The sequence below is a fragment of the Trachurus japonicus genome, chromosome 4 (genome assembly GCF_045865225.1).
Source record: "Trachurus japonicus isolate A0001 chromosome 4, Traja_1.0".
Taxonomy (NCBI): Eukaryota; Metazoa; Chordata; class Actinopteri; order Carangiformes; family Carangidae; genus Trachurus; species Trachurus japonicus.
In genome coordinates, this window is record NC_140910.1 from 5,026,550 (window position 1) to 5,054,093 (window position 27,544).

Sequence of the window (27,544 nt, forward strand, 5' to 3'; positions counted from 1 at the left end):
GAATCCGTTTGGTTCAGAAACTCGCGCATTAATTGATTAATGACGTTACGTAACGTTCCGTTAAAATCAATCTTCATTATAAATGAGGGTGCTTAGTGTTTATATCCACACGTCACCGTATGTGTGTGGACTGTCAGTCAAAGATAAAGTTAGTGGCGTGTCTGCGTGGAGCCCCGGAGCTGCTGACAGATGCAGCTGCGTCCTGACGTTTCTTCATCACTAACCTTGTGAGCCAGAGCCACCCTCCGGTCCTCCCTCCCTCACGTCGTGAGGACGGACAACGTCTCCTGAACAGGCTACATATTCTTTCTGTTTTTCTCATCTTTATATAATAAAACCACTTCCTTTCAGGTTTTGCTCGTATCCACGTGAAACATGAGCTGCGCTCCTGTGTCTATTTTCTCTGGCGCGCTCTCTCTCTTTCGCTCGCTCACTCGCTCACTCCGCATAAAAACGAACGTTGATGAAAACAATAACCTACAGATGCATAAAAACCAGTGGAAACATTGTTAAATTCCTCCGTGAGCAACTTTTTTGCTGCAGAGCCACAGTGGTCTAGTGTTAACCTGTCCAGGCAGGTCGGTCCTGTCAACTTTTTTAATAGTCAGAGCATTTATGCAGTGTTTTCAACCTTGGGGTTGGGACCCCATGTGGGGTCCGCCTTGAATTCAAATGGGATCGCCTTTAAATGTCTAGTAATTGATTAAAGATAAATAAAATAAATAAACTAATTATTTTTCACAATCTTAAACAACTATATTACTTGAGACATATTCACTTTCTTGAATAAATCAAGATAAAATAAAATGCAGCATATACAAATATCTGAGCTTGCTCATCTTGAATGAGGGTCACCAGAAATTTGTGATGTCAAAAGGGGTCATGAGCCAAAAAAGGTTGGGAACCACTGCATTAATGCAAACAAACCCATTTCTCTTTTATTCCCTCACCCAATGAGAATCGATAAGAGAATCGATAAGGAATCGAATCGATAAGCAATATCGATAATGGAATCGGAATTGCTAAATTCTTATCAATACCCATCCCTACTTCCAACGTCCCCACCACACGACTCCACCAGGCATCACTGGGTCCGCCTGCACCAAACGGCCCATTCCACTGTTCCACCGCTCCACCAGGGGTGATGGCAGCATGAAAGACAGCACGACTCAGCTAGTCGCCTCCATTTCTGTTGCTTCCTTGCAATTAGCAGACTATTTGCGCTCCACATAATGATTTGGGACAGAAACCAGCATGGTTCCCTGTCGTTTATTTTGTTGGTTTGTTTATGGGCGTAGCCTGTTACCATAGAAATCAATGTGGATAAGAAAATATGGACACATGCAGATCAGATCTGATCACTTGCAGTATGTAGTGTGGACTGTCAGTCAAAGATCAGATCTGGCCTGCAGTCTGAACGAGACCCTGACCTCCGTCTGCTCCTGCTCCTGGTTCTTTCCTCTGCTGCGTATCCTCCCGCCTGCCTGTGTGTTCATCCACCCATCTGCTTGCAAGCCTTCTCATCAGGGCAGGACCATTCATCTAAATATAATCAAAACCACAATATGGCCACAGGCGATATCCAAATCACATGAGCTGCAACTCCTCCTTTGATAAAAGGTAAAGTGTTGTGCTGCAACATCTCGTTCTCACAAGACTCTACCTCTGGCCTCAGTGGTCTGAGGCTCAGTCTGGATTGTGTGATGACCTAATAACATTCATCTCCATCAGGCAATATTTGTGTGGAAATAATGAGACCCCCGTGACTGCAACATTTTTGCATGCAGACAAAAGGGGAAGACTACGTAGTGTTAAACTTATGGGCTACAATAACATCTTCAACGTTGTCGGACTGAGACACCTTAGGGGGTTTAATCCTTATGGCCCTTTTTCACTAGCACAACGCGGCTCAACTTTTGTTTTTTTGCTTTTCCACTTGCACTCGTCCGAAATGAGAATCAAACGCGCTAATTTAAAAAACACAACAGCAAGCACTGATCTGTACTGAGACATGTTATTCTTTTACACAAGTTAATTGACTGCTCTGTGGAAAAGCACGCTGTGGTCCGTGATCGAGGTGCAGACGAGTGAGTTTGGAGCTGACGAGAGGAGAGAAATTTAGTGAGCAAGACGACGTGGCCGTAGCCGCCGTGATATGACGACCCCGCCCCCGCTGAGGAGGAACTATGAAGAACTCAGCTGTGATGAAAAAGCACCTAAAGGTAAAAGGTAAAGGTACTTTATTTGTCACATATACAGCTAGTACAGTGAAATTCCTTCTCTGCATTTAACCCATCCCTGAGGAGCAGTGGGCAGCCACGGTGCAGCGCCCGGGAACCAACTCCAGATCACGAGCCAGTGCCTTTCATACCATAGCACAAAGGCAGCACTGGTCCAAATGAATACTACTTTTTTTTTGCCAAATTTGAAGAAATTCCCTCAAGGTATTAAAGGTGTACAGAAAAGAAAAACGAATTTGATTCCACTAAGGGTCATAAAATTAGTGTAATAATTCATCTATCAGACGATGTAGCCCAAACTTTGTGCAAAATTCTATTTTCGAGTAAATCCGGGATGAAAATGAGGTAGTTTTTTTTCGCATTGGATAATGCAGGCACACAAATTATGCGTCACGTTGCTCACAATTCATCAGCCACTGATATTGGATCCATCATCTGTCAATCAAACGTCTGAGACACACACACACACACACCGAGCTCGGTCTCGCCCAAAACATTGAATATCCCGCCCGCTCGATAATGACCAATCAAATTTGTTTTCCTTACTCAGGTAAACTCGTGCGCGGCAACTCGTGGAAACTCGTAGAAGGAGGCGTGACAAACGGCCATTTCTGAACGCCTTTAAGACATGTGGTGTGAGGTCATCGTGCCCTTGACCTTTGACCTTACAGCAACAAATACCAACAATATCAGTTCATCCTTATATTGAGTCCTAATAAATGTCTGTGTCCATGGTGGTGTTACTGATGCTGCCGATATGAGAATACCACACACACACAGATACATGGACAAACAGAGACGTAACCATGAACAGCTCACACTGCAGCCTCGTCAGACGGCTGTCCTTTCATGTCACACCATCAATAGGAAGCCGACAGGCAGCCACAGTGCTGCTCCTGTCATATGGTTCATAAGGGAGGGAGGAGTGGGACCAACATGGAGTCCAGCAGAGCAAAACACAACCACAAGGCGCGTATGAGCAGGTCACGAAGCCAGCACACACACACACACACAGATGTGTAGGATCTAGGGGTGTACAGCCAGTATTGTATTCGGATTCGGGCTTTTAAAAAAACCTTCGGATTCGGGAAGAGACCGGAAGTGGGCGCACTGACTTTAGCCGAGCTAGTGCTACGCCGAGCTAGCCGGCTAACTTCCGCTTTAGCTCTCAGCTAACTAGAACTGGAATAAAATAATTTAATCGTGCGGCTCTTCTTGACTTTCCAAACGTAATCGGACTGAATGGATCAAATTCTGGTAGTGAAACGAGTCGTTTCGCGGGGGTTGTGGCACTCAAAAAAAATTATCCACCGTTTTATAGCCGCTTCTCTTCCCATTATTGGCTAAGTTGTTGAACGGTGACCCTGGAAGTATCGGTGAGCACTTCCTGTCTACTGTAATGCAATGCATGCAGGGAGTTGCTGTTTCTTAGCAATCCTAACGTTATTTGTGTACTTCCAAATATGTATTCGGGTTCGGGTACACCCCTAGTAGGATCTAAACCGGAGAACCTGTAACACTCGTCCTACTCATTATCAGAGTTAGGCCTATTTCTTCACTTATTTGTTGAAAATTGTTTGTATGGAAAATGTCACAGTGCTCCACTAGTGACCTGCATTAGCTGTAATTGTCAAGGTTCCCTCAAAGCCACATTTTAATAACACTCATCCATCCACTTATTCATGTATGGCCACCTCTATCATGCAGATCTGGGAGTTGGAGGAACCAGCTCCTGTAGAGACAAAAGAAATGAACAGACTGACTGGGCCCTTTATCTCTGATAGCTTTTATAGAAACAGAATGTGTTCTTTTTCCTACACTGTAAATCACCAGCACCTCATCTATTATTTTCACTGAGTGCGTATACCATGCACACTAATAATTACCATTATTAGGAATACTCTACTACTCTACTCTTTATTCTAATATGCACATTTACGTGATTCTGTCAATTAACAGAATTCTTTCCAAACACCACAAAGAATATCCCAGTCGCTCGGAGCGGCGCTATCAGCTCTAGAGATATAGTTTCTACGCTTCAGGTACATCATTAGTACCGCACTTGTCATTCGCATGCATGAGAAGGAAAAGGTGAGAAGTGTTCATACGTCGAGTGGCTTCTTTGAGTTTGTTGCCTTCTACTTTTTCTACTTCTTCTACTTTTTCCCGCTCCTGCTCGTGTAATGTGTGATAGAACATAATTAACTGGATAAAGCTGTACGTGCACTGGAAAAACTGATTATTGTGCGTTTTCACTCAAACAATAACTGCCTTAATCCGTTAACAGTTATTGGTTCATGCCGCATACATGACCACTAAAATATAATGTAAAAGAGTAATAATTGTTTTATCAGTGTGCGTGTAAACACACTCTGTTAGAGCAGTGTTTTTCAACCTTGGGGTCGGGACCCCAAGTGGGGTCGCCTGAAATTCAAATGGGGTCGTCTGAAATGTCTAGTAATTGATCATATTTTTAAAACTAATTATTATTCTTTTTAAAATTATGATTAAAAACACCACACACACTCTTAAACAACTGTATTCTATACTTTCACTTTCTCAAATATAAATCGAGTTCAAATAAAATACAGCTTATAAAAATATCTGACAGAAAAACCACCTCATGAGAGCGCAAAAACTTTTTAGCGATATTAGAGAGGTTTTTTGAAATGTAGGCGTTTCCATTACCAGTTTTTTATTGCAATATTTAGGTTTTGTGCATTTGTAGGGGTAATGGAAACGCACCTACTGTCTCAGTATGAAAGGATTTTGCAGCAGAGCAGTGTATTAAAATGATAATAATCATGTCAAACCTCAGCAAGCCGTGCATGTGATGTGAATCTGCGAGCGGTGTTAATAACAGTTGTTGAGTCACAGCAGGTTGTGGTGAGTCAGAGAGATCAGGTGGAGCGTCTGAGTGGAGGAGGAGCCACCGTGTCTGGAGCTGGATCCACACGCAGTCCTGCAGACTCCCTCACCTCCTGGTGATGCTAGAGACACCACGTACATGTGTGTGTGTAGTATGTGTGTGTGTGTGTGACCGGCCTCGTGCCTCGACCCACCATCACAGGAATATTTCAACCATGTGCTGCTGGCACAACACATACGCTGGGCGCCCCACCCTACAGCTGGGATCAAATGTCAGGCCGACTGCCAGACACGAAGGCGCGAGTGCAGTGTGTGCAGCCGTCATGTGTGGCTGGACCGATCCCAGCTCAGCGCTGATCATTAAAGCCATCAGGAGCACGGTGGAAAATCATCAGCTGCTGCCTTCAGCTCCTTCCTTCTTCACTGACCTCAGAGTTTCTTTTATGAATGATATTCAGAAGGAGATTCCTCCTGGCAGCGTCGTTTCAACAGCCTCTAATTAGTGGCACCGTTTAAAAACCCTGCTGGAAGAAAGCGTGTGCATCCTTTCTTCACTCATTCAGCGCAACCCTAACACATGCTGGGCCTTTGAGTTTGGACAGCAGCTGCAATCACACTCCCATTAACCTCCACTATTTATATGCATATAACTTCAGCACATACATTCAATTCATGCATGGCATTGAAAGGTATTCTGCTAACTAGGAAGAAGTTAACGCAAAAGCCAAGTTAAAGCTTTAACTGGACCAAAGCGCATTTAGTTATCATCATCATTGATCAATATCCTGTCAAAGAATACCTTCACTATTATAGAACAAAGTGTAATTATAAAAATGTTGTGGTCCTGTCAGAAAATCCTGTCTATATGGTGTTTTTCTTTCTTTAAACTTTTACAAAAACCCTCATGGTCAATGTGAGTTTGAGCAACTACACTCAACCAATGAAACAATCAGTTTTGTCCTCATTGACCAACACCTGATCGTAGGTAAAAAAAAAAAAGAAATTTCATTTTTTAACAAAGCCCTTTCTTCATAGAAAAAAGCACAGATTTCTTCAAGGTTAAATTTCAGCAGAAACCAATGTCGCCTCCTAGACATTCAATTTTCCAACTCACTTGCAACACCTTGCACATCTTGAGAAAGAGCTTGTTGCCAAATAAATTACATTTCCTTTTAGCAGCATAATGAGATGTTGTTAATTAATGCATCCGCCAAGCGAGGGAGTCACATCTGCAACCACAATGTAATTGGAAAAACAAACGAGTGCAACATAAATGTAATTAGTTGTGGCCGATCAGACTTTGGCATATGAACTCCTTTTCAGATGGAACCAGGCGCAGATGCTAACGGTTTTAGAGCTAGCTAGGCTGCTAGCTGCAGCTGAGACAGCAGAGTGGTGGAACTCCACGTGACAGAGCAGGTGTGTCCAGGCAACCGTATGCAGCTAATCATGTGACTGCGTTAGTCCTGGGGTGGGCAAAGTTTTTGGCTCAGAGCAGGACACAATGAGTTTTATATTTGACGGTATTAGATGGATGGAGAGTGTGTGTGTGAACTAATATAAATGAAATGTAAAAGCCATGACCTAACAGTAAAGGAAAACTTACACTGAATTTACTTTCAGTTTCAGCGGGAGCAGTGTTGTTGGTCACGTTTTTTTTTACTGGTGTATCAAAGTTTGTGGTCTTTGCTATAATTTGGAGAATTCTGTACCAATATTTGACGGTCCGGATTAAAGAGCCCAACGGGCTGCATGTGGCCCCTGGGCCTCTGGCTCTTTCACACCAAGGACATGACAAATTAATGACACAAAATTGTGAAATATTCGCCACCAAATATTTTGCATCAAAACCATTCACACTGACGGCAGCGCGAATATGCGACAGATGCGACAATTAAAAACCAAAGACCAAAGTTTGGCTTTGCGTCGGGTGGTTCTTCACCTCTACGTCGTGTCTTAAATCCGTTTAACACAACTACTCATTGATTATTCCTCACGTACACCTACCTGCCAATGGAACAAGAGATGCAAATTAGCCGTACAGCTACAATCTCTTTTAATATTTAAATTTTTTTTTATGTTCATTAATATGCATTGTCCCATTTCTTAAATAAACAAACTTGAAACTCGAAACGTATTGAACACCTGCTGTGCCACTGTCCAACACAGCAGCTCACTGTCTGATCAATATCTGATCACTGTCCTTCATTTCGTTGTCTTTGTAAAGTTTGTGTCCCCTGTCAAACAAGACAAGGTGTGAAAAGGACTCGTGATGAGAGCCGGGGTTCGAAAAAAATATTGACGAACAAATTATTCGCACAAACAATATATGTGAAAGGGCCTTTAGTTTACCCATGCCTGCCTGTTAGTCTGAATCAAAGTTTAGACTGGAATCACAGTCTGTCGTAAAGAGTGTAATTACCAACCTAACCACATATTCTGTGACAGCTTTCGCTTTTTAATCCTCTCCCACAGATCGACTGTTGAGGTTCAGTGAACTGCAAATAACAATTATTGCTCATTATTTTGACACTTCATCAACCAGAGCCACAGAAAACTCCTTTGTCCTTCAAGTCTCATAAGACATTGAGAGATGCTGAGCTGCGGTTCTGACCCAAACACACTCCGTTTACATCATGTTAACACACACACTGGGGGTGCAGAAACCAGGGGCTGTGACATTATTGACTGATGAATTACTTTCACTAACAATCAAAATGCTTCCTCCCTCCACTGACCACTGACTAATTGATTCATCCTCTCAGCACGTCTTGTGAGGTTAAGTTCTTGACCTTTAAGCAAAGCCACCTATAGCCATCATCGGTCGATACAACAATGTAAATATGCACACACACACATACACACACAACCAAACCTCAAGCATCATCCGCATCCCAGTCAAAACTCTTATTCCTGTGGACTTCCGCTTCTCAAATGAGCCGATCCTATAGCTGACGGAGCGGGAGGACGGGCTGCACCTGGACAGGACAGTCCATCACAGGGCTCAACGTGCACACACACACTCTCACCTTCACACCTGTTAAATTTAAAGTCACCAGTCAACCTACGTAGTGTGCATGTCTTCAGACTGTGGGAGGAAGCTGGAGAACCAGGAGAAAACCCACGCAGAAAGGCCGAGCGCACGCCGCCTTCTTGCTGCGAGGCAACAGTGTTTACCACCGGTGCAACGGGCTTTCCTTCTTGATTGTGCAAAAATTGTAACATTTTTCCAGGGCTCCAGACTGCCCCCCAAATGGAGGCATTTTGCCCATAAAATGTTTCATCTACCAGTAAATTTGCTGTTTGTGTTCTTTGCAAGTCAATTTACGGGCAGTGCCCCTAAATTTTCTGCTTACGCCCTTAAAATTTTCAATTACGGGGCCACTGTGCTCCTTGTAAAAAAAAAAAGTTAGTCTGGGGGGCCCAGTATACTGTAGCTCAGTGGGTTGAGCAGGGGCCCCACATGCAGAGGCTACAGTCTTTGCTGCAGCCGGCCCCAGGTCGAATCCCCAATTTGGTGGCCCTTTGCTGCATGTCATTCCCCCTCTCTTTGCCCTCCCATTTCCTGTCTCTCTCAACTGTCAATTAAAGGGAGAGTTCAACATCCCATTGCCATAATGCCAATAGTCATAGCAGTAGGTTTGTTACCTTTAATTGTTGGTGCAAGCTATTTTTAGAATGGCGGAGCAGAGCCGCGAGCTGCTCAGAGCTACGCTGCTGGAGGCTAATGGGATTTCTTGGTTTCCCTCTTCAAATACACAATTCAACAACTCCAAAACGCTCTGGTGGACAAGTTGTGACCTGCACATTCACCACGCTATGAGATAATAACAGAACGTTACGAGACAGAGTTGTTTTTGAGGTAAATACAGAGACTGCTTGCTGAAAAACTGCCGCCGACGGGAACGCGCATCAGCTGTTTTGCATGAATTTACCTCTAAAACAACTCTGCCTCGTAATGTTCCGTTATTATCTCATAGCGTGGTGAATGTGCAGCTCACAACTTGTCCACCAGAGCGTTTTGGAGTTGTTGGACTGTGTATTTGATTTGAGTTTGATGAGGGAAACCAAGGAATTCCATTAGACTCCGTAGCGTAGCTCTGAGCAGCTCGCGGCTCTGCTCCGCTGTTCTAAAAATAGCTTGCACCAGCAATGAAAGGTAATGAACCTACTCCTAAAATAGAGATTATGGCAATGGGCCAATTTGCCAAAATGTTGAACTATCCCTTTAAAAAGGCAAAAAGTCTGGAGCCCTGTATTCTGATCAAAATCACAAAAAGGGCACTCCAGGATCTCCACAATGGACCTTGCAACACCACAAATATTTTGACCCACATCTTCAATATGCGACCGGATGCCATCTCACCAGCAGATGACTAATGTGTGAACTATTCCTGATGTGTGTGGTTAGGACCCTGACAAACACGCCTGTGTGTGGATGTGTGTGTGTACGATGCTCCGGAGCCCACGGGGCAGACCCAGTGGTGATTTACATGAGGCCCAACAACCCCTGCAACAAAAATTTAACAGCCATCAATTATTAACTCAGGCTTATGAGCAGCTCGGTGCCAGAGCGACAAACTGCCATTGTCGGTGGAGCAGATGCAGCCCCCACCCTCAACTTCAAAAGGCAGAGAACATCTTTTTAAAATGACACCGTCCTCGTGGTGCCATCAGTGCTGCTGAGACACATTACAGCCGTTTTAACTGGTCCCTGGGCCAACAGCATGGTCCACATGCCCTGCACAGGCTACAAGATGGGAGCAGCGTTCAGCACCACTAGCATCTAGAACCTGGATGATCCAGAACAGACTGGACCGCCCTCATCAGTGGAGATGAGGGCAAATGAGACAGTGAAGGGCAGATCTGTGAATGGACATGCTGCTTATATGTCACCCACTGATGGATAATGGCAATGCCAAACTTCCTACAGGGAGGTGCTGCTTTAAAAATGGCTGGTGTGGGTTCAGTGTTAGAATATAAAGAGGTAATGTTCAGCTCATGTGGTGAGAGAGGGTCTGTGAGGGAATTCGGTGCTGCTCGGCTCGGCTCAGCAGGCTCATCCCCAGAGGCCGGGGGCAGCTACACGGCTACAGAAAGGTGGGATGGAGACACACACTTCTCCATTTCGAGTGTCTCCTCTCATGGGAGGCGCCTCCATCCATCATGAGGATGAGAGATGATGCTGCGAGAGGAGGATGAGGAGAGCCGAGCGGCAGCACGCCCTCCCGTCGGCCGGCGGGGGTCTGCTGCTAGCATCCGGCTACAGGGGAGCGGGTTAGCTGCATTCCAGCGAAGAGACGGAGATTTAGACCGACAGGTGCAACAGCAGCAGCATCATCATCATCACCACCACCACCATCACCATCATCCAGCCTGTACCGCTCCCTCCACCTTGATGCATACCCCCGAAGGGAAAGCGGCCGAAGCGGCAGCCGGCAGCTCGGCCGGGCGAGCACTACCGAACCGGCACCGGAGCCGCAGACAGGTCCGTCTGTATGAAAACTGAAATTGAGACAGAAGCGCGGTGAGCGGGGAAGTGAGCAGCTAGCTAACACCCGGAGACCGAGAGACCGACCGAGCGAGCCAGGGAGCGAGCCGCCGTTCAGCTCGGCGCCGGGCTGCGCTGCCTCTTCTCCGGGGAAAGAGGCGTCGAGGGCGAAAGAGAAAGCGGCAGAGAGCGACAGAGACGCCGCTCCCAGCAGGACACACTCACCTTTCTGCCATTTTCCCGACGGTTCTTAAAATCCGTTTAGAATAAATCCCACAGCGTCTCCCATGTTGCCCGAATTGCGGTCGCCGCAGTCAACGAGTCACTCTCCTTCCAGAGCAGCGTCAAGCTACCGACCACCGCCGCCGCCGGCGCTGAGCGGCGCCTTCACAATAAAAGCCTCTCACTCAGCGCGAGGACGCCTCCTACACAACAACCACACTAACCTTAATTATTAATTGGATCATTTTAATTGTAACATATTTCTGTTTCTGTCATATTGTTTTACATCAAGTGGTGCAATGTTGTTGTGTTATAAATATGACTTCATTGGATTAATTATAGGCTGTTATTATTGCATTAGCAGATGCAGTAGGCTATTATTTCATGTGTAGGTCTATGTGTAGCTACTGAAATATGGGTAATCTTGAATGAATGAATGAATGAATGAATGAATTTATTTATTTCGGTATATATCAAGCTTATATAACCGAAAGGGTGTAGGTTGAAGCCAAAGCTTATATACCCCTACCCCTTTTACCTTAAAAAATTAAAATAAAATAAAAAAATATATAGTAATAATATATATCTTTAATGTCTTCTTTTAAGTCCCTAATTAAAAACATTTCTTTCGTTTAGCATTTCTGGATTTTACTTAAGTTGCTGATTTTCTGTTTCGTTTCCACTGTCATTCACCTGTTTGTTTCTAGCCTGCTGGTTTTATTGTCATTTTAATGTTTCATTTTATCCCATGTGATTTTATTTTCTTCGTTTTACTGTTATCCTCATTTTCTCTGTCAAGCACGTTGTACTAAGTGCTGTATAAATAAAGTTTAGAATCACCAGCCCTGCCTTTGGGGACAGGTGAGAATGTGATGATTGGATGTAGCCTATCCTGAGTGAAGAGAGCAGAATTACAGTGTTAAACTGTTCTGCCACGTTGATGGTGACAGCTAAGGCCAGATAGACAGAAAAATACACAAATCAAATAATCGCATATATAAGACAAGAAAGAAAACAGAAAAGACTGAAAAAAACAGATGTCTAGTAGCTTGAAGGCTGTTTATTTTTCTGCATTTGTAGGCTATTATGAAAAAAATATTCAATGTTATTAATGCCAATGTTAGTCATTGTTCCTTCATCTCAATATGGGCATGTGCACTAAGCACATTACCAAATACTGACATGGTGAGACAATACATGGTGAATCAGAAAAATAACTTAATTTACTCACACAATGCAGGCTTTATAATGTGGAACACAAATACACAAACACTGAGGACAGTTGTAGGACTTAAGAGGACAATAAAAACCCACAGCATCCCTCATCACACCTGTTCAACCAGATTTACAGGTAGAAAAGCTACAACTTCATGTCTTGATTTGTCAAAAGTGGTTAGCCTACTTGTGTAGTCTACCTATTCATGAACAATTCAGGCACAACAACTTGTGCAAAAAGATGAAATGTATTTTGTCATAAAAGAACCACAGGTGTTTTCAGTTGCACAGAGATCATCGATAGGCCTACATTATTCAATTATTCACAATAGACAGGCTGTTGCCACAGATTCACCAGTTAGGAAAAATGCATCAAGAAAAACACAACTGTTTACACCTACCTTTTTTTCTTTATTTTTTTTCCAATAATTTTGGGGGACTTTTGGGGAGAGACAGGAAATGGGGAGACAGAGAAGGGGAATGAACTGGGGCCGCTGCATGGAGGACTATCCTCTGTATGCTAATTGCTCAGTGAGCTATAAAACGCTCCCTCCCACGCCTACTATTTTATTCTGAAGTTCACAGTTGAACACTTCCGGTGGTTGTGTCTCTAATCTCGGCTAACTTGATGCAACAGGGCAAGGAGTGTTGCTCGTTTCTAGTGGTGATGCACTGATGTTGGGTCTAACCCACAGCATATATGGGACTGTCGCTGGTAAATACAACTAGGCTACCAACAGGGATTTCAGTGCAATTGTATATTTCTATCTGGGTGGAGGTGAAGCGGCCGTGAATCCCAGCATGCTCTGGGGCAAACTGGACAGGTCGCGTGCATCTCAGAAATACAGACACTCCCATTCAAAGCTTGTCTAATGAGTGTTTGAAGATATCCTCCCATGTGACTGTGGACAGAAGCATAGGACAGAAGAAGCTCATAAGGGCAGACAGAGAGAGTATGAACTCAATACGCAGCAACTTCATTAGCTCTAACTAAGCTCCACCTTTTCATCACCAAAGCCCCTTTTCTTTCATGGATCTATGGTTAGTCCAAGATGTTGCCCCCCCTCTCTCTCTTCCTCCCTCTCATATTTGAATTAAGCAATAGGCTACATTAAAAAATCAATTCACTTCGGCCTAAATGTTATTATAATTCTATCAAGTCATTAGACATATTTCCTTGTGGCCATGCAGGGCACAGCCGGGCAGGAAAAGGAAGTGGGATGGTTTGGTTTCAGACCTTTAAATTCAGGACATCAACAGTTACAACAGGGATCAAATTCCTTCTAAACATTGTTTTCAAATAAGAAATTCCATTAGCCCACACATGAGACAATAATGGCCATACCTGAGCTATCAGTTAGCCTAAGTCCCATATGAAAGGTAAGAGACTCGATCGTTTTATGAGATTTTGGCGAAGTATTCAACAGAATCAATCAGACAGATTAAATGCTGGCACACAAAAGGAAATGAATGAGAAATGACAATGACAAAAACACTCAACACAATAGCCTATTAAAATTGCTGCAGTGTAAACGGTTAAGAGTCAATATGCAGCAGGTGCATTTCAGTAAATTAGAACATTATGGAAATGTTTGTTTATAGTTCACTTCAAATAGCCTGAATAAACTCATACACACTGAATAGCCTATACACATGTCTTTATTCATTTTTTAATTGTAACGATTATGGCTTAAATTGAATGAAAACCCGAAATTCAGTCAGTGAATAAAAAAATGAGTTTTGTTTTTTTTAATACTGTAGGCTACTGTATCTGTCCTGGTGTTTGTGCTCATCAACCTTGACCGATATAGAAATATAGAAATAAATAAATAAAACTAGAAAAAATGTGTGTGTGTGTGTGTGTGTGTGTGTGTGTGTGTGTGTGTGTGTGTGTGTGTGTGTGTGTGTGTGTGTGTGCCGCGCCGCATCGTGCTGCAGGTGTGTGAGCCATGCCCCGCCCACCGACACGCTGGGAGGGAGGAGCAGGAGGAAACAGTGACAACAGAGTTGGTGAATGTACAGGAGAACTTTTAATTTGAAATAAGTAATATGACATCTCTTCTCCTGATATCATCTGGTACCCGGAGGAGAATCGGTCACTTCCGGTGGATGGATGGAATTTCTGAGTCTGTTCAGAGAGATGCAGGACAGGAGGCATGTTTATTCACACACCCAGAGGCATACATGTGGAAATACAAAAGTAAATGTTCAAATAAATAAATGAACATATTATACAGTGTGGGAATTTGACATATCTTCATAGGATGTATGGCCTATTGATTATAAGATAAGATAAGAATTACTTTATAAATCCCTTTATTAAAATATCTTCTTACAGACATATGGACAGACAGGCAGACACATAAACAGACACACAGTCAGGTGAGCGCATACCTGACTGTGTGTCTGTGACATGTGACATATATTTAAGTGAAACTGACCTATATCTGGTATGTGACCTATCACTACGTTCCACGTCATAGGTCACATCCCATCTCCTCCTATTCATTTTTTATGGGACGTTTTTTGCAGTTTTTTATTCATAAAATTTGTATTTTGTCAAGGAAAGTAAAAGCTACCGATCTTTGTTGAGATGCATGTTTTCTCTTTTCATCAAAATGTTTTATCATTCAAGGGAAGCACACTATGGAACAGCTTACCCCCTCTATGAGGGAATGCTCAAGCTTTGCAACCTTCAAAGGCCATTTAAAGGCATGGCTCAGGTCCACACAACTTTGCAACAATGAACAGTATGGGTAGTGTATTATTATAGTGTGGTGTGAATATTGTGGTGATGACTGGGTGTGGTGTAATTTATTGATATATGCACATCTGTCGCTCCGGTGACTCTATAATCTGTTTCCTTCTCTTCCTGTGACTCTGTAATCTGTGTATTTTGTGTTTGACATCAACCTGCCCTGGGACAATGAACAGAAATTAGCCTATATAGAATCTGGCATATTTACATAAATGTTCATTAATATGATTTGTCCCTATTTTAAATAAACCAAATAAAAGAAATAGAATAAATTCTATATCTCAACTATTTTCTTGCTATTTTCTTGTGGGTGCCATAGTGCAGAGCTCCATGGGGCTTTACGTTGCACATTAATAGTGTTATTTGGTAGAGTTCAGTTCCCTTGATGGCACATGGGTAATAACTATTCAGTAGTAATGCCCAGAGGGCAGCAGAGTGAGGAGGTGACTGACAGGCTGAGAGGAGTCCAGTATATTCTTAGCTCCATGTAAACATCTGGTCCTGTAAATGTCTTGGAGGCAGGGTAGTTGTGTGTTTGTGATGCCCTGCACTGTTTTAATTACTCCCTGTATGTTGTATTGCTTTCTTTGTCGGCCACAGTGCAGCTAACAAAGCTCACCAGGATGCCCCAAGAGAGGAAGCTTTCAACACAACATCTGTAGCCGACAACAGCAGCTGCTGCGCCTCCTTCACTGGAGCCTCTGTGAAGTCCCAGTAGATGTGCCTTTGTTTTTGTGGGATTAAGTGCCGGGTTACTATATCAGTGCACCATACTGACAATTTTCTCTGTATGCAGCCTTGTTGTTAAAGGGATAGTTCAACATTTTGGCAAATTGGCCCATTGCCATAATCCCTATAGTCATAGCAGTAGGTCTGTTACCTTTAATTGTCGATGCAAGCTATTTTTAGAACGGCGGAGCAGAGCCGTGAGCTGCTCAGAGCTACGCTACGGAGGCTAATGGGATTTCTTGGTTTCCCTCATCAAACTCATCAAATACACAATCCAACAACTCCAAAACGCTCTGGTGGACAAGTTGTTACCTGCACATTCACCACACTATGAGATAATAACAGAACGTTACTGTACCAGACAGAGTTGTTTTAGAGGTAAATACAGAGACTGCTTGCTGAAAAACTGTCCTCGCATCAGTGGTTTTGCATGAATTTACTTTACTATTTACTTTTCTTAGTATTGAGCTTTGTCTATTATGTTATTATAAAATCTGAAGCCAATGCTTATTCTGAATGATTGTACTTTCTGTGAACTGTTTCTTCAAATAAAAATATAAACAAAAAGGAAATGTTATATAACTATCTTTTTTAATGTTATTATATATTTTTGACACTGAACATTCACCAAAAACTAATGTGGGAAAAAATACAAATTCACCCAGATTCATCCATTGTGTGTACCCCTAACCTGTGTAGGGTTGTGGGGGTGATGGAGCCAATCCCAGCTGACATAGTGATTACTGACCGCTGCACTGTCATCAAAGTCAGATTCCTGAAAACTAAATAAAGAATGCTTTCACATGCGCTTCTCTTTACATAATACAGACATACATCACACAAACGTATATGCAATAACCCCTCCCTCTATGAGAACAAGTGAACCCAAAACCATGGCAACAAATGACCAGACAGCACCTACAGCAGAGCAGAGCCAGTGGACCCATCACTGTCTCTCAGACCTGCGTCCCTCTCTGGGCGTCCGTCATGTGTGACCTCACCCACTTGAGGACTCATCTGACCCACGTCACTTTTCTCCACATGTGTGTTGAGCGGAGCTTCTGCTTTCTGCTCCACTGACTGAACTCTCACATGTGGATTCATCTCTGTAATGATGCTTCATCACTGCTGCTCTGTTATAAGATCTGTTGGTGCTCCATCACTCTGATCACGTCCTGCTCTCACATTCTCAGTCACTGCTCTTCTGTTTTCCTGACATGTCACAGTGACAGACTGTCTCATACTGTAGATCTAAATGCAGATGTAGATTTAGTCACTGTTCCCACTGAGATCCAGCTCCTGTTCTCTGTCCCAACAACAAAGTCTCTTTCAGAGACACTCCCATCTTTTCCTTTTGATACAAAATCAAAATTGATCACTGATCACCATTGAAGCATGACTGGACCTTCATTTACTTATCAGCCCATTCACTTCACCTATGTCCATTGTGCTTCTTCATTCATTTATTCTGGTTTTAATTTGCATGTGGTTTAAATACTCTGAGGCACACAGTGCAGCAGTGGAGCTTGTATGTGGAATGTACAGACTGAAGCATTAAACTCTCTTCACTCTATAAACCCTGAGGTTTATTTTAAGATGTGGAGACATTTCAGATGTGACCTCTGGGACTGGACAGGGCATTCCATACAACACACAACAGACGTTCTCAGTGGTGTTAACTTGGAAACAGTGGAGTCTTCAGTCCCCCAGCAAAATGTATGCTCTAAGCACTTCCACAGCAGTGAATAAGCATCTTCATTAACACAAAAAAGCCACTTTTGGCCATGATGTGCATGAACATAGAGGAGGAGTGCAGCAAAAACTGAATAATCTCCAGCATTATTCAGTTTTTACCGCAATGGCCTTTCAAAGTCACCAGATGTCATATATATTGCCTACATTCCTGAAATAAATGAGACTTTATTATCACTGCATATTTCTGTACAATGAAATTTTGTCACATCTTAGCAGCATCACACACAAATACAATAAATAAAAGTACTAAAAACAATAAATAAAACCTTATTGTATGTAGATTATATTATAATATTGTATAATATATTATGGTGAAACTTTCATGCTTTAGTCATAAAATGCACAAGAAAAACAAAACAAGAAGCAGAACTTCAGCAAGCAGAAGCTTTAAAATGTTAAAGTTGGTTACAAACATTAGATGCTGTTGCACCAACTTGAGGTTACCTGTGTTGAAATCAGTCAGAGGAAGCAGGGGGAGCCCATGTGAGTTTCAGGGTCACATTTAACTCATACAGTAGCTTGTCTGGGTCCAGTTGGTCTAAATGTGCTTTTGGTCAGGGAAATGTAGATGTCAGCAACAGTTTTTGATTGGCTGAACTCTGCCATAAACCTCTGCATCTTTCATTTGAGCCAGTGACTTTAGAATGAGACTACCACAGTGTGTTGTAACTGCCTAAAACGAGCTGCAAGAGAAAAAAACACACCTATTAAAATACAGAACAAACACAATTTTGGCAACAAATGAAATAATGAGCCACGAAAACAATGTGAACAGCAAACACACTGCACATGCAACAATGATTCAACATCAAATGGATGGAGTTTGCATGCAGAAAGCACAGATGCTGCTTCATCATGAGCTCACAGTGACCCGTGGCACAGTCTGTGGGGACATCTGTGGCCACTGTTGGTACTGCTGCCTGGACAGGTCAGCGCTTCACTGTTGTTTCATTCATCTCAAAACATGAGGTATAGTTGAGAAATTACCAAAAGCCGGGGAGATTCTATCTGATTCCACCTTTCCTCAGCAGAAATCCTGCGGTCAGTGGATCCTAGATAATAACTGGACACTTGACAATCAAATTTGATTGTAAGATTAAGACAGTTATTATTATGTATATTTATTCTATTTATCTATTTCTATTTGTTGTATTTCTCTGGGCCTTGGGTTCAAATTTCATTCTTTCATGTCTGCATGATGGGATGATGATAAAGTTCCCTGAACCTTGAAACTTCACCAGCTCACTAACAACTTGTTTGAAGTCTATAAAGGTTTGAGTTATAATTTCCTCAAAGATGGATTATATTGTCTCATCTATTGGGCCGTACGTCTCATCATCCAATTAGACATTACAGGTCACTTAATGATGGATTGTATTGGGTCCACTCTGAAACATATGGTGGCAAAAGAAGCACCTGAGGGCAGTCTCAGTCTGTATAATAGGCTACCATATCAAAATAATTCTTCTGATTGTAGTGGCCTAATAATAATAGTTATAATAATATATATTTTTTTCATTTCATGAAAAATGATCAATATGACTGCCTCCTTCAGTATCAGTTCAGGAAATCAAACAGGCCTGGTGATCATAACCATAAAAACAATCAATAAAACGTAGTATAAAAGTCATTGTTTAGCCAGTATAGGCTACTGACTGAGACATCAGGGAAGAGTAGGAGCTGAGGTTGTGACTGTTTCTTTGGTAACATATGACACAGACATTCAGAAGGCCCTTCTCTCCATAACAAGCAGACCAGGGGGAATAAAACAAGTCAAACAAATGAAGCAGTCAATCAGAGATTCAGGGATCACAGCAGACGTCCAACATTTCCTCTCTGAACACTTCAGATCCAGACGTCTGATCACTGGTTCAAATATGGAGCTGAAAACCATCAAGGTGTAAGAAGCGCCTGAGTCCTAAAACTGGATAAAGCTTGTTGAGCCTCTGTCAGACAAACACCACAACAGTGACACATCATCGTAGCAGATATGATGTCATCAACAGGTGACCATTGAAATAGATGACCGAGGTTTGATAATCGATGGAAACACTTGATCAACTCCCAACAGGCTGTTGGTTTTGAATTAAATTAATTTAAATTTACAAATAACTAAAAGTCTAAAATAATTCTTATAGTCCCCCCGCCCCCCTTTCTTTTTCTGTTGCAGCCTTAAAGCAAAAAAAAAGAGAACTCCTTTCTCCCTCACCCATCAACACTCAGTAGGAGCATTGTATCAAGTCAAGACAGGATTTCACTAATGTTTGCCAATTTGTTAAAAAGGAAATAGGCACAATTGTTCAGACACTTTGTGAAAAAAAATGCACTATGTAGCCCACACACACACACACACACACACACACACACACACACACACACACACACACACACACACAGAGAGAGAGAGAGAGAGAGAGAGTAATTGTAAAGCCTCTCTAGTCCGACATGAGCTTTATTTTGTAGTGTTTTATATAGGACTACGGGTGAAAGGTGCTTCTGTCTTTTCCAGGTAAAGATGAATCACTCACTCATTCGGCCCATCTCCTCCTCCTCCCTTCCCCTTCGCCGATTTCCTCCGACTCCTACCGAGCGTTTCCGACGCGTAACTCGTGGTCTCATTTCATTGGCCCGCGCGTCTGTCCAATGAGCGGCGGCCATCTGTGCAGGGGCTGTGCGCACTTTTAAGTTGTGGGGCTACGTTTCCTCCGCTCTTCATTTAGCCGCTTCCTCCTCTCCCTCCTCGGTCACGGTGCTGGACTCAAGCCGCCGACATGAAGCTCCTCGCGGCCCTTCTCGCTGTGTTTGCATCGATAGCTGTCACTGTCGACGGCGCCGTCTACTTCAAGGAGCAGTTTCTCGACGGAGGTGCGGTATACAGCCGAAGCCATGTGTTGTACAGTGTGTGTTAGGCCTATGAATGATGTGTTGTCAAAGTGTCTTCAGCTGTCTCATGTCTCTCAGTGAGTGGACGTGTGTCTAAAACAGTCCTACCGTGTTAATAGGCTACAACATGTTGGTTTATGCCTGTTAGGCTAACAGACATGAACCAGCTCTATCTAAACATGTTAGCCAGGTGAGATACTGTTAGTTGAAAAGTAAATGAATCAATATTGCTCAATATAAATGTAGGTAATGTGAATGGTATCAAGCTGCTACAATGTTAAATCATAAATGAGTCGACGTCCTCTCGTGTTCCTTTCACTTTTGATACGTGTGAGTAGTGTTGAGGTGTTTTGAGGTGAACTCCAGCTGGGCTGCACCCCTCTTCTCTTTGAATGCTACTATTTGGTCTGAATAGAAATGAGGAGAAAATCCATGCAGACCCTCTCACTTCTAAACTGAGGTATGAGCTGTAACTTCCTAATCTGCGCTCTGGAAAATGTGTCAGAGGCAGGTCAGATAGAAAAGAAACCAAAACCCCAGTCCTCGAACGCCTCATTCAGTCTGTGTTTTTTTTCTCTCTCTCTCTTTTCTTCCCTGAACAGCTGCCTGCATCATGAGGTCTACTCTGCAAATGCAAGGGCAGCGGTTCATCCTGAGTGTGGAAGACACAGTGCAATATAATGTATAGTGTGGTAATATTGCATTAACTAAGCGAGTGTGTTGGACTGCTGTGTTGCAGATGGATGGACGAGCCGGTGGCTGGAGTCGAAGCACAAGTCAGACTACGGCCAGTGGAAGCTGAGCTCCGGGAAGTTCTACGGGGACGCAGAGGCTGACAAAGGTAAATCTAAGTCTGTCAGAGGCGGAAACGGTTTGATCTGTGTGTTGTGGGCACGTCACATTATGACTGATGGTGTGAAATTGTGCAAATCCAGGTAAAGCAGGTCTGTGTGTGTGTGTGTGTCGGCCCTGCAGAGACACTGGGAAGTGATGGAACTGGTCAGTCCTGTTTGAGCTGAATCTCAGCTCAGGACTGACTGATTGACTGACTGGAATAACCTGTCAGGGTTAGTATTAGTAATAGACCTGGACCACTGTAGTAGTGGTCCAGGTCTATAGTTAACCCTGACTCCACACAGGTGGCTCCAGGTGGGAGATCTGTTACAATGCAATCAAACACAGATTAATCAAAGAATAGTTAATAGAAAACTGGAAGTACAAGTTCCTCCTTTATGACGCAATCTTGGAATTCCACAGCAACCAATGATCAGCTGATGGCACCTGATGTATCTTCTTCCCTGAACTAATGTGTAATGAAGGCTGCACAAACCCGGCCTGCTGCATTATGGCTAAAATCATGACCATGATCATTTTGATTAATATTGAGATAGATTATTACATTATTAAAAAAAAAAATCAAAACATTTCGAACTATTTTCAACTTTTCAACAAGGAAATGAAAAGCTGACCACACAGTTTGAGCTCAGTCTGCAGAAACATGGGGGAAAAAAATTGTTTGTGAAACAAAATACAACACAACACGTCTTGTTCTCATAATCTGTGGAAGCTGATATTTATTTAAAAGTTAAGATTAGATGATCAATTGCCAAGATGACCACAAACCTGAAGTTTGAGTGCAGCTGCCCACTCTGGCCAGAAATAAAAACACAGGAAAGGTGCTCACGAAGAAGCTACTGAGAGTCTGCAGACAGAATCCTTGGTCCTGATGCCGCTGTCTGTTCCTCTTCAGGTATCCAGACCAGCCAGGACGCACGCTTCTACGCCCTGTCTGCCCGCTTCGATTCCTTCTCCAACGAGGGGAAGCCCCTGGTCATCCAGTTCTCCGTGAAGCACGAGCAGAAGATCGACTGTGGAGGCGGCTACGTCAAAGTCTTCTCCTCCGACCTTGACCAGAGTGACATGCACGGAGACTCTCAGTATTACATCATGTTTGGTGAGTCATGTTTGTTCACACAGGAACAGAGCTGGGGTCTCACCAGAGGAGACGCATGTTAGATTCTGTTTGATGATTTACCATATTCACTTATTTGAAGTGTAGTTCCTCCTCTGCTACAGAGGCGTATTGCTTCACATGAAGGAGAGTCATTTATTTTTCTGTTTTTCAGAATAATTTTTTTCTGTTTTTTGGAGGTTTTTTTTCCTGACTTAACAAGATACTTGAAAATGCCACTAGAATCTCCCACCTGCAAGATACATTTAACCGATCATATGCTCCACTTTGAAACATACAGTCAAGCTAGCATTGTTATGTGATACAGGTATATTCTACAGTAAGGGCGTGCAAGGACTGATTACAAAATAAAGGTGATCTTCCAAAACGGATTAAATTGCATACTTTGGAAGTTGATGTAGATTTTGCACAGGAAAAGCCCACAAATGTTTCTTATTTTCACTCTGTTCCCTGTGAATTCAGATTGATATTGAAAGGAGTCTACCTGTTATTACAGAACTCCACCTCAGAGAGTGTCAGAGAGCAATCTGATGTAGTATTTCAGAATAAAAACCCTATAAAATCTCATATTTAATCGACGTTCCATGTAAATTTGGATCAATAAAAGGAAACTATCTGTGAGGGAATAACTCAGAAAAACAAAAAATGACTCAAACTTTTTTTTTTTAAGTGAATGCAACACGCTTCCATTCTCTGCAATGTTAAATAAAGGAAATAAAATGTCTGACATGACGTGTGTTTTCAGGGCCTGACATCTGTGGATACAGCACAAAGAAGGTTCATGTCATCTTCGGCTATAAGGGTCAGAGCTACCTCATCAAGAAGGACATCAAGTGCAAGGTAGACTCCACATCAAGCTGTTGAAGTGTTTGGAAGTTGTTGTTTTTTTTGTTGGTGTTTTTGTTTTTGTGTTTTCTTTTGGCTCATTCCAAAATGTCTTTCCCCCTCTGCTCAGGACGACGAGCTGACCCACCTGTACACACTGATCCTGAACCCAGACCAGAGCTATGAGGTGAAGATCGACAATGAGAAGGTGGAGTCTGGGTCCATGGAGGAAGACTGGGACATTCTGCCCCCAAAGACCATCAAGGACCCCGACGCCAAGAAGCCCTCCGACTGGGACGACAGGGCCAAGATCGACGACCCCAGCGACACCAAGCCTGAGGTGGGAGATCGGTTTGTTCACATCATGCTTATTTGAAGCATACCGTGAATGAAAATGTAGAAATACTGTCTGTGTTTGATTATTCCTGTTTTTAATTGTGATTGTCAGTCAATCATGATGATTCCGCTCTCACATGACCTCACCTGAGATCATGTTGCAGCTGGATTGTTTCAGATGTCCTTTAGATCTGAAACTGACTTGATGTTTTAGGTTCACCTGGAAAACTCTTGGTCACGTCTTGACCTTAGGTGACTGTATTTTTTTAGTGACTCCAATCCTTCTGTCTTCCAGGACTGGGACAAACCAGAGACCGTCGCTGACCCCGATGCCAAGAAGCCCGATGACTGGGACGAGGACATGGACGGAGAGTGGGAACCTGCCATGATCACCAACCCAGAGTATAAGGTTGTGAAGTTGACTTGAAATTCATTCATTCAAATGTGTTGACTAGAATAAACCCCTTGAGAGGAGACCTCTGGTTTTCATGGGGCTCCTAACATACAACACAGACCCAAACCAGAAACAGAACAACAATCAACAATCTACAGACATTACAACAAAGACAGCATACATCAACACATACATAAAATTAATGAGTACAGAAATGAGCACAACCTCTCAGTGGCCACAAATAGGCCTTAAGCAATAAGCAAATATTAGCCTAGCAAAAAAAGTATACATAGTATTGAAATTACAGTGTGTTATGTATAATAATATTGGCTATCCACAAGTTTACCAACGTCAAAAACGTAAGCCGGTTTTGCTCTTCCGGTGGAATTGTATGTTTACGTTTCCATGGTTTCAGTAGTTGTCATAGTTAGGTAAAGGCATGGATCTATTAACGCTGGCTTTTAACAGTGGATGTCCATTTGTGTGATATCCATTGTAAAAGCTGGCGTGATGATCCATCCGTTTTACAGATTTTTAATGAAAAAAAAAAGAAAAGATCCATGCATTTACCACAACTACTAAAACCATTGAAACGTAAACATACAATTCCACCGGAAGAGCAAAACTGGCTTACGTTTTTGACGTTCGGAAAAGGTGGACAACATCATCTGAAGCATGTACAATTTAACTCAAAATAAGAAGAAGTGCTTAAACCTGTGAAAAGATGTCAATGATGGTATGTTTGAAGGAAGGTTATTCCAGTCTTTAAATCGCTCCACCAGCAGTAGTTCTAACAGCTGCCGCCTTGTCTCTGCAGGGAGAGTGGAAACCCAAGCAGATCGACAACCCTGACTACAAGGGGAGCTGGGTCCACCCTGAGATCGACAACCCAGAGTACACTCATGACCCCAACATGTACAAGTTTGACAACATTGGAGTTCTGGGCCTGGATCTGTGGCAGGTAACTTCTACTCACTCACCCACTGGGAATCACAGAGCTGGAGGTGAAACACACACACCGGCAGCACGCGTCAACGTCTGCTCACATTATATTGTGTGTGTAGACCACCACATCTTGTTCAGCAGTGTTCAACAGCTGCTGGGGTTGGGACTTGATGTGCATCAGTGCTGGTGTGTGTTTAACCTAAGGATGCTGTGTATGCAGTCACAGCCTGTGTTCAAGTTAGGAGGAAAAAACACTTCTTTAACTTCCTGTAATGAGTAGTAATCGGAATGTTTTTGTTTAGGTGAAGTCTGGCACCATCTTTGACAACTTCCTCATCACCGACGACGTCAAAGAAGCCGAGGAGTTTGGAAGTGAGACCTGGGGAGTTACTAAGGTAAGGCTGTACTTTGAGGACACACACATGAGTGTTTTGTAGTTTTTAAAGACTTCAGATGAAATCATCACTGGATCACTGGATGCTGTTCATATCAGGGACTCAACCTTGTGTGTAAATGCCTCCATGCCTGAAGTTGTAAGGTGTCCTCCCAGGCAAACACTGAAAAAACACTTCATCTAGACAAAACCCAACATTTTCATCATAGTATATTCATCATTCCATGTTACCCAGAATGCTTTGGGTCCTCAGTTGTGTGAACTTGAGACAACTGATTTAATGGTTGGTCCAAGACGACAGTCAACATCAGCCAGTGCAGATGCACTAAAAGTCACAGTTCCTCAAATGACCACTAGAGTGTCTCCAACAGTGCCTCAGAGGCAAAATGTAGAAGTTGCTTTCTACAGTACAGTAACTCTTCAAGAGGAACTATGCAGGATTTCTACCATAACTCTACATTAACGCTACATTTTTTACCTTAATCAAACATCTTCAGAGTAATAGTGCTGGTTAAATAAATGACTTGTAACTTGTTATGACGGAGAATGGAGGCTCTCTGTCTTCTCATCTCTGCGGCACCGCCACACAAACGCGCCCTGTAACCTGTAATCTCTTGTTTAGGACAGATAAGACTCCACAAATATACACATGGTAACATGGTTATGATACATAATGCTATCTACCGCTCTATTGATTGATTTCTCGCCGGTTTCGTTGAAAACAAATGCACATTATTATGATTATGATGATTATGATTAGCAACACAGAGGAGAAGAGACCAGACTTGCATAGTTCACCTTTTGAAACCTTGACTTGAATTAAAAAAAGAAAAGAAAGAAAGAATAAATTCATATAGCAGCTGCTCACATTATTGTCATTATTATGTAGTTTATTATTTAATACAAAATAAAGTAACAGTGTCATCTTAGAGATAACCTACTGTAAAGAAGAAAAGCCCACAGATCGTCATACAACAACACAGGTCCAGTATGTTCATCACTGCTGTAGGTCATATCAGAGGGTCCAGGACTGGTTTATGTCAACCTTCAGCATTCTACTTGTCAGAAACTGAGCAAAAAAACATTAAAACAACTTCTGTTTTTTTCCTTCCAACCAGGGACCAGAGAAGAAGATGAAGGACGAGCAGGAGGATATGGAGAGGAAGCTGAGGGAGGAGGAGGAGAAGAGCAAGAAGGACGCCGGAGGTGACGAGGAGGAGGAGGAGGAGGAGGAGGAAGACGACGGCGAGGAGGACAACGAGGAGGAAGACGGCGAACAGGACGAGGACGAGGGGACGGAGGGAGACGCGTCACCGAAGGACGAGTTGTAGAGGAGCCGGGGCTGGAGCGCTGTGTGCTTCTCTGCAGGTTCAGACTAACAACAGAAAAAAGAGCAAAAGCCCCGTGGACTCTGGCCTTTCATACAGCAGCCTTTTATTCAGGTGTAGGGGTGGGGGTTCTAGGTGAAGGTGGGGTCAGATCAGATTTATTTTTTATTGATTCCCCCGTTGCTTTTTTTAAGTCTTCAAAGTTGAGAAGGGTTTACGTGTTCTTTTTGTTTTTTTTTCCTCCTCCTGTTTTACATTTAATGTGATTTCCTGAACGCGGTGTGTGTGAGTGTGTGCATCCTTCAGTTTCTCACACAGCCAATTTGTTTTATTATTATGGCCTTTGTTGGGATGTCCAGTCAATCGAGCGTCTGTGATGATTGTTCATGCACTTTTTTTTTTTTCTCGTTCTCCTGTGTGATGTAGTTCTGTCTTTGATTGATCCCCCTCATAATTTATTAAATCATTACATTCATTCCCTGAAAACAAAGTCCTTCCTCCAACTCTGTGTGTGTGTGTGTATGCATGTGTGAGAGAGACTGCATCTGACAAACTGTGATTTTTTTTTTTCTTTTTTCCTGAAGACCTCTTTTTCTCATTGTCCTGGATGAGTGGTTGTCCCATGGGTGCACACTGTTTTTGAGTTTCATTTAATAAATTGAAGCTTCTCTCAACAACCTGAGCCTGATCTTCACTTCTGGATGTTTTTGGTTTATTTTATATTTAAAAATAAACAAACGTGGTAATCATATCTTTACTGTACCAATTTGACACGATTAGAAGTATTTGAATTGGGTGTTCATCTCTATGAACAAATGACCAGAGAAGCTGAAAACCAGTTGAACATAATCAGATCATTCTGGACATTTTTAACTGTATGTTAAAGGAATAGTTCAACATTTTGGAAAATCTGCCCATTGTCATAATCCCTATAGTCAAAGCAGTAATTACCTTTATTGTTGGTGCATGTTTTGAGATCCACAGGACACGAGCTGCTCAGGTCCAACAACTCCAAAATGCTCTCATGGACAAGTTGTGATCTGCACACTCACCACGCTATGAAATAATGTAACATTACCAGACAGAGTTGTTTTCGAGGCAAATGTATAACCCAAACTATATTCCAGACACGGCTGCTGGGCGGAGTGATTTCAAAAGCGCAAGTAGTTCTGAGTATTTGCTTCATGTG

The 27,544-nt window shown here is 42.7% G+C and overlaps 2 protein-coding genes across 2 annotated transcripts in view; one reads left to right on the top strand and one right to left on the bottom strand.

The window, feature by feature from the left end:
* arhgap39 (Rho GTPase activating protein 39) overlaps positions 1-10,953 on the bottom strand; it is a 101,348-nt gene extending 90,395 nt beyond the window's left edge. Inside the window, 1 exon segment of the mRNA XM_085773503.1 lies at positions 10,825-10,953. Within this exon segment, the coding sequence (XP_085629629.1) occupies positions 10,825-10,835 (11 nt within the window). The 5' untranslated portion in view covers positions 10,836-10,953.
* Positions 10,954-20,013: 9,060 nt separating this feature from the next.
* On the top strand, positions 20,014-27,037 carry calr3a (calreticulin 3a). Its single transcript, XM_085773508.1, has 9 exons — positions 20,014-20,143; positions 20,901-21,002; positions 21,912-22,115; positions 22,879-22,973; positions 23,089-23,298; positions 23,590-23,703; positions 24,506-24,649; positions 24,936-25,028; positions 26,146-27,037. Exons 1-9 carry the CDS (start codon positions 20,050-20,052, stop codon positions 26,356-26,358), a joined length of 1,269 nt encoding a protein of 422 aa, XP_085629634.1. The 5' UTR covers positions 20,014-20,049; the 3' UTR covers positions 26,359-27,037.
* The last annotated feature ends 507 nt before the right edge of the window (positions 27,038-27,544 follow it).

What these genes read in the sequence shown, in the direction of transcription:
- calr3a (XM_085773508.1), top strand. Translation starts at nt 20,050, where the DNA reads ATGAAGCTCCTCGCGGCCCTTCTCGCTGTGTTTGCATCGATAGCTGTC. An exon ending in GGAGCAGTTTCTCGACGGAG is followed by an intron (nt 20,144 to 20,900) that starts GTGCGGTATACA and finishes GCTGTGTTGCAG; the next exon opens with ATGGATGGACGAGCCGGTGG. An exon ending in TCAGTATTACATCATGTTTG is followed by an intron (nt 22,116 to 22,878) that starts GTGAGTCATGTT and finishes GTGTGTTTTCAG; the next exon opens with GGCCTGACATCTGTGGATAC.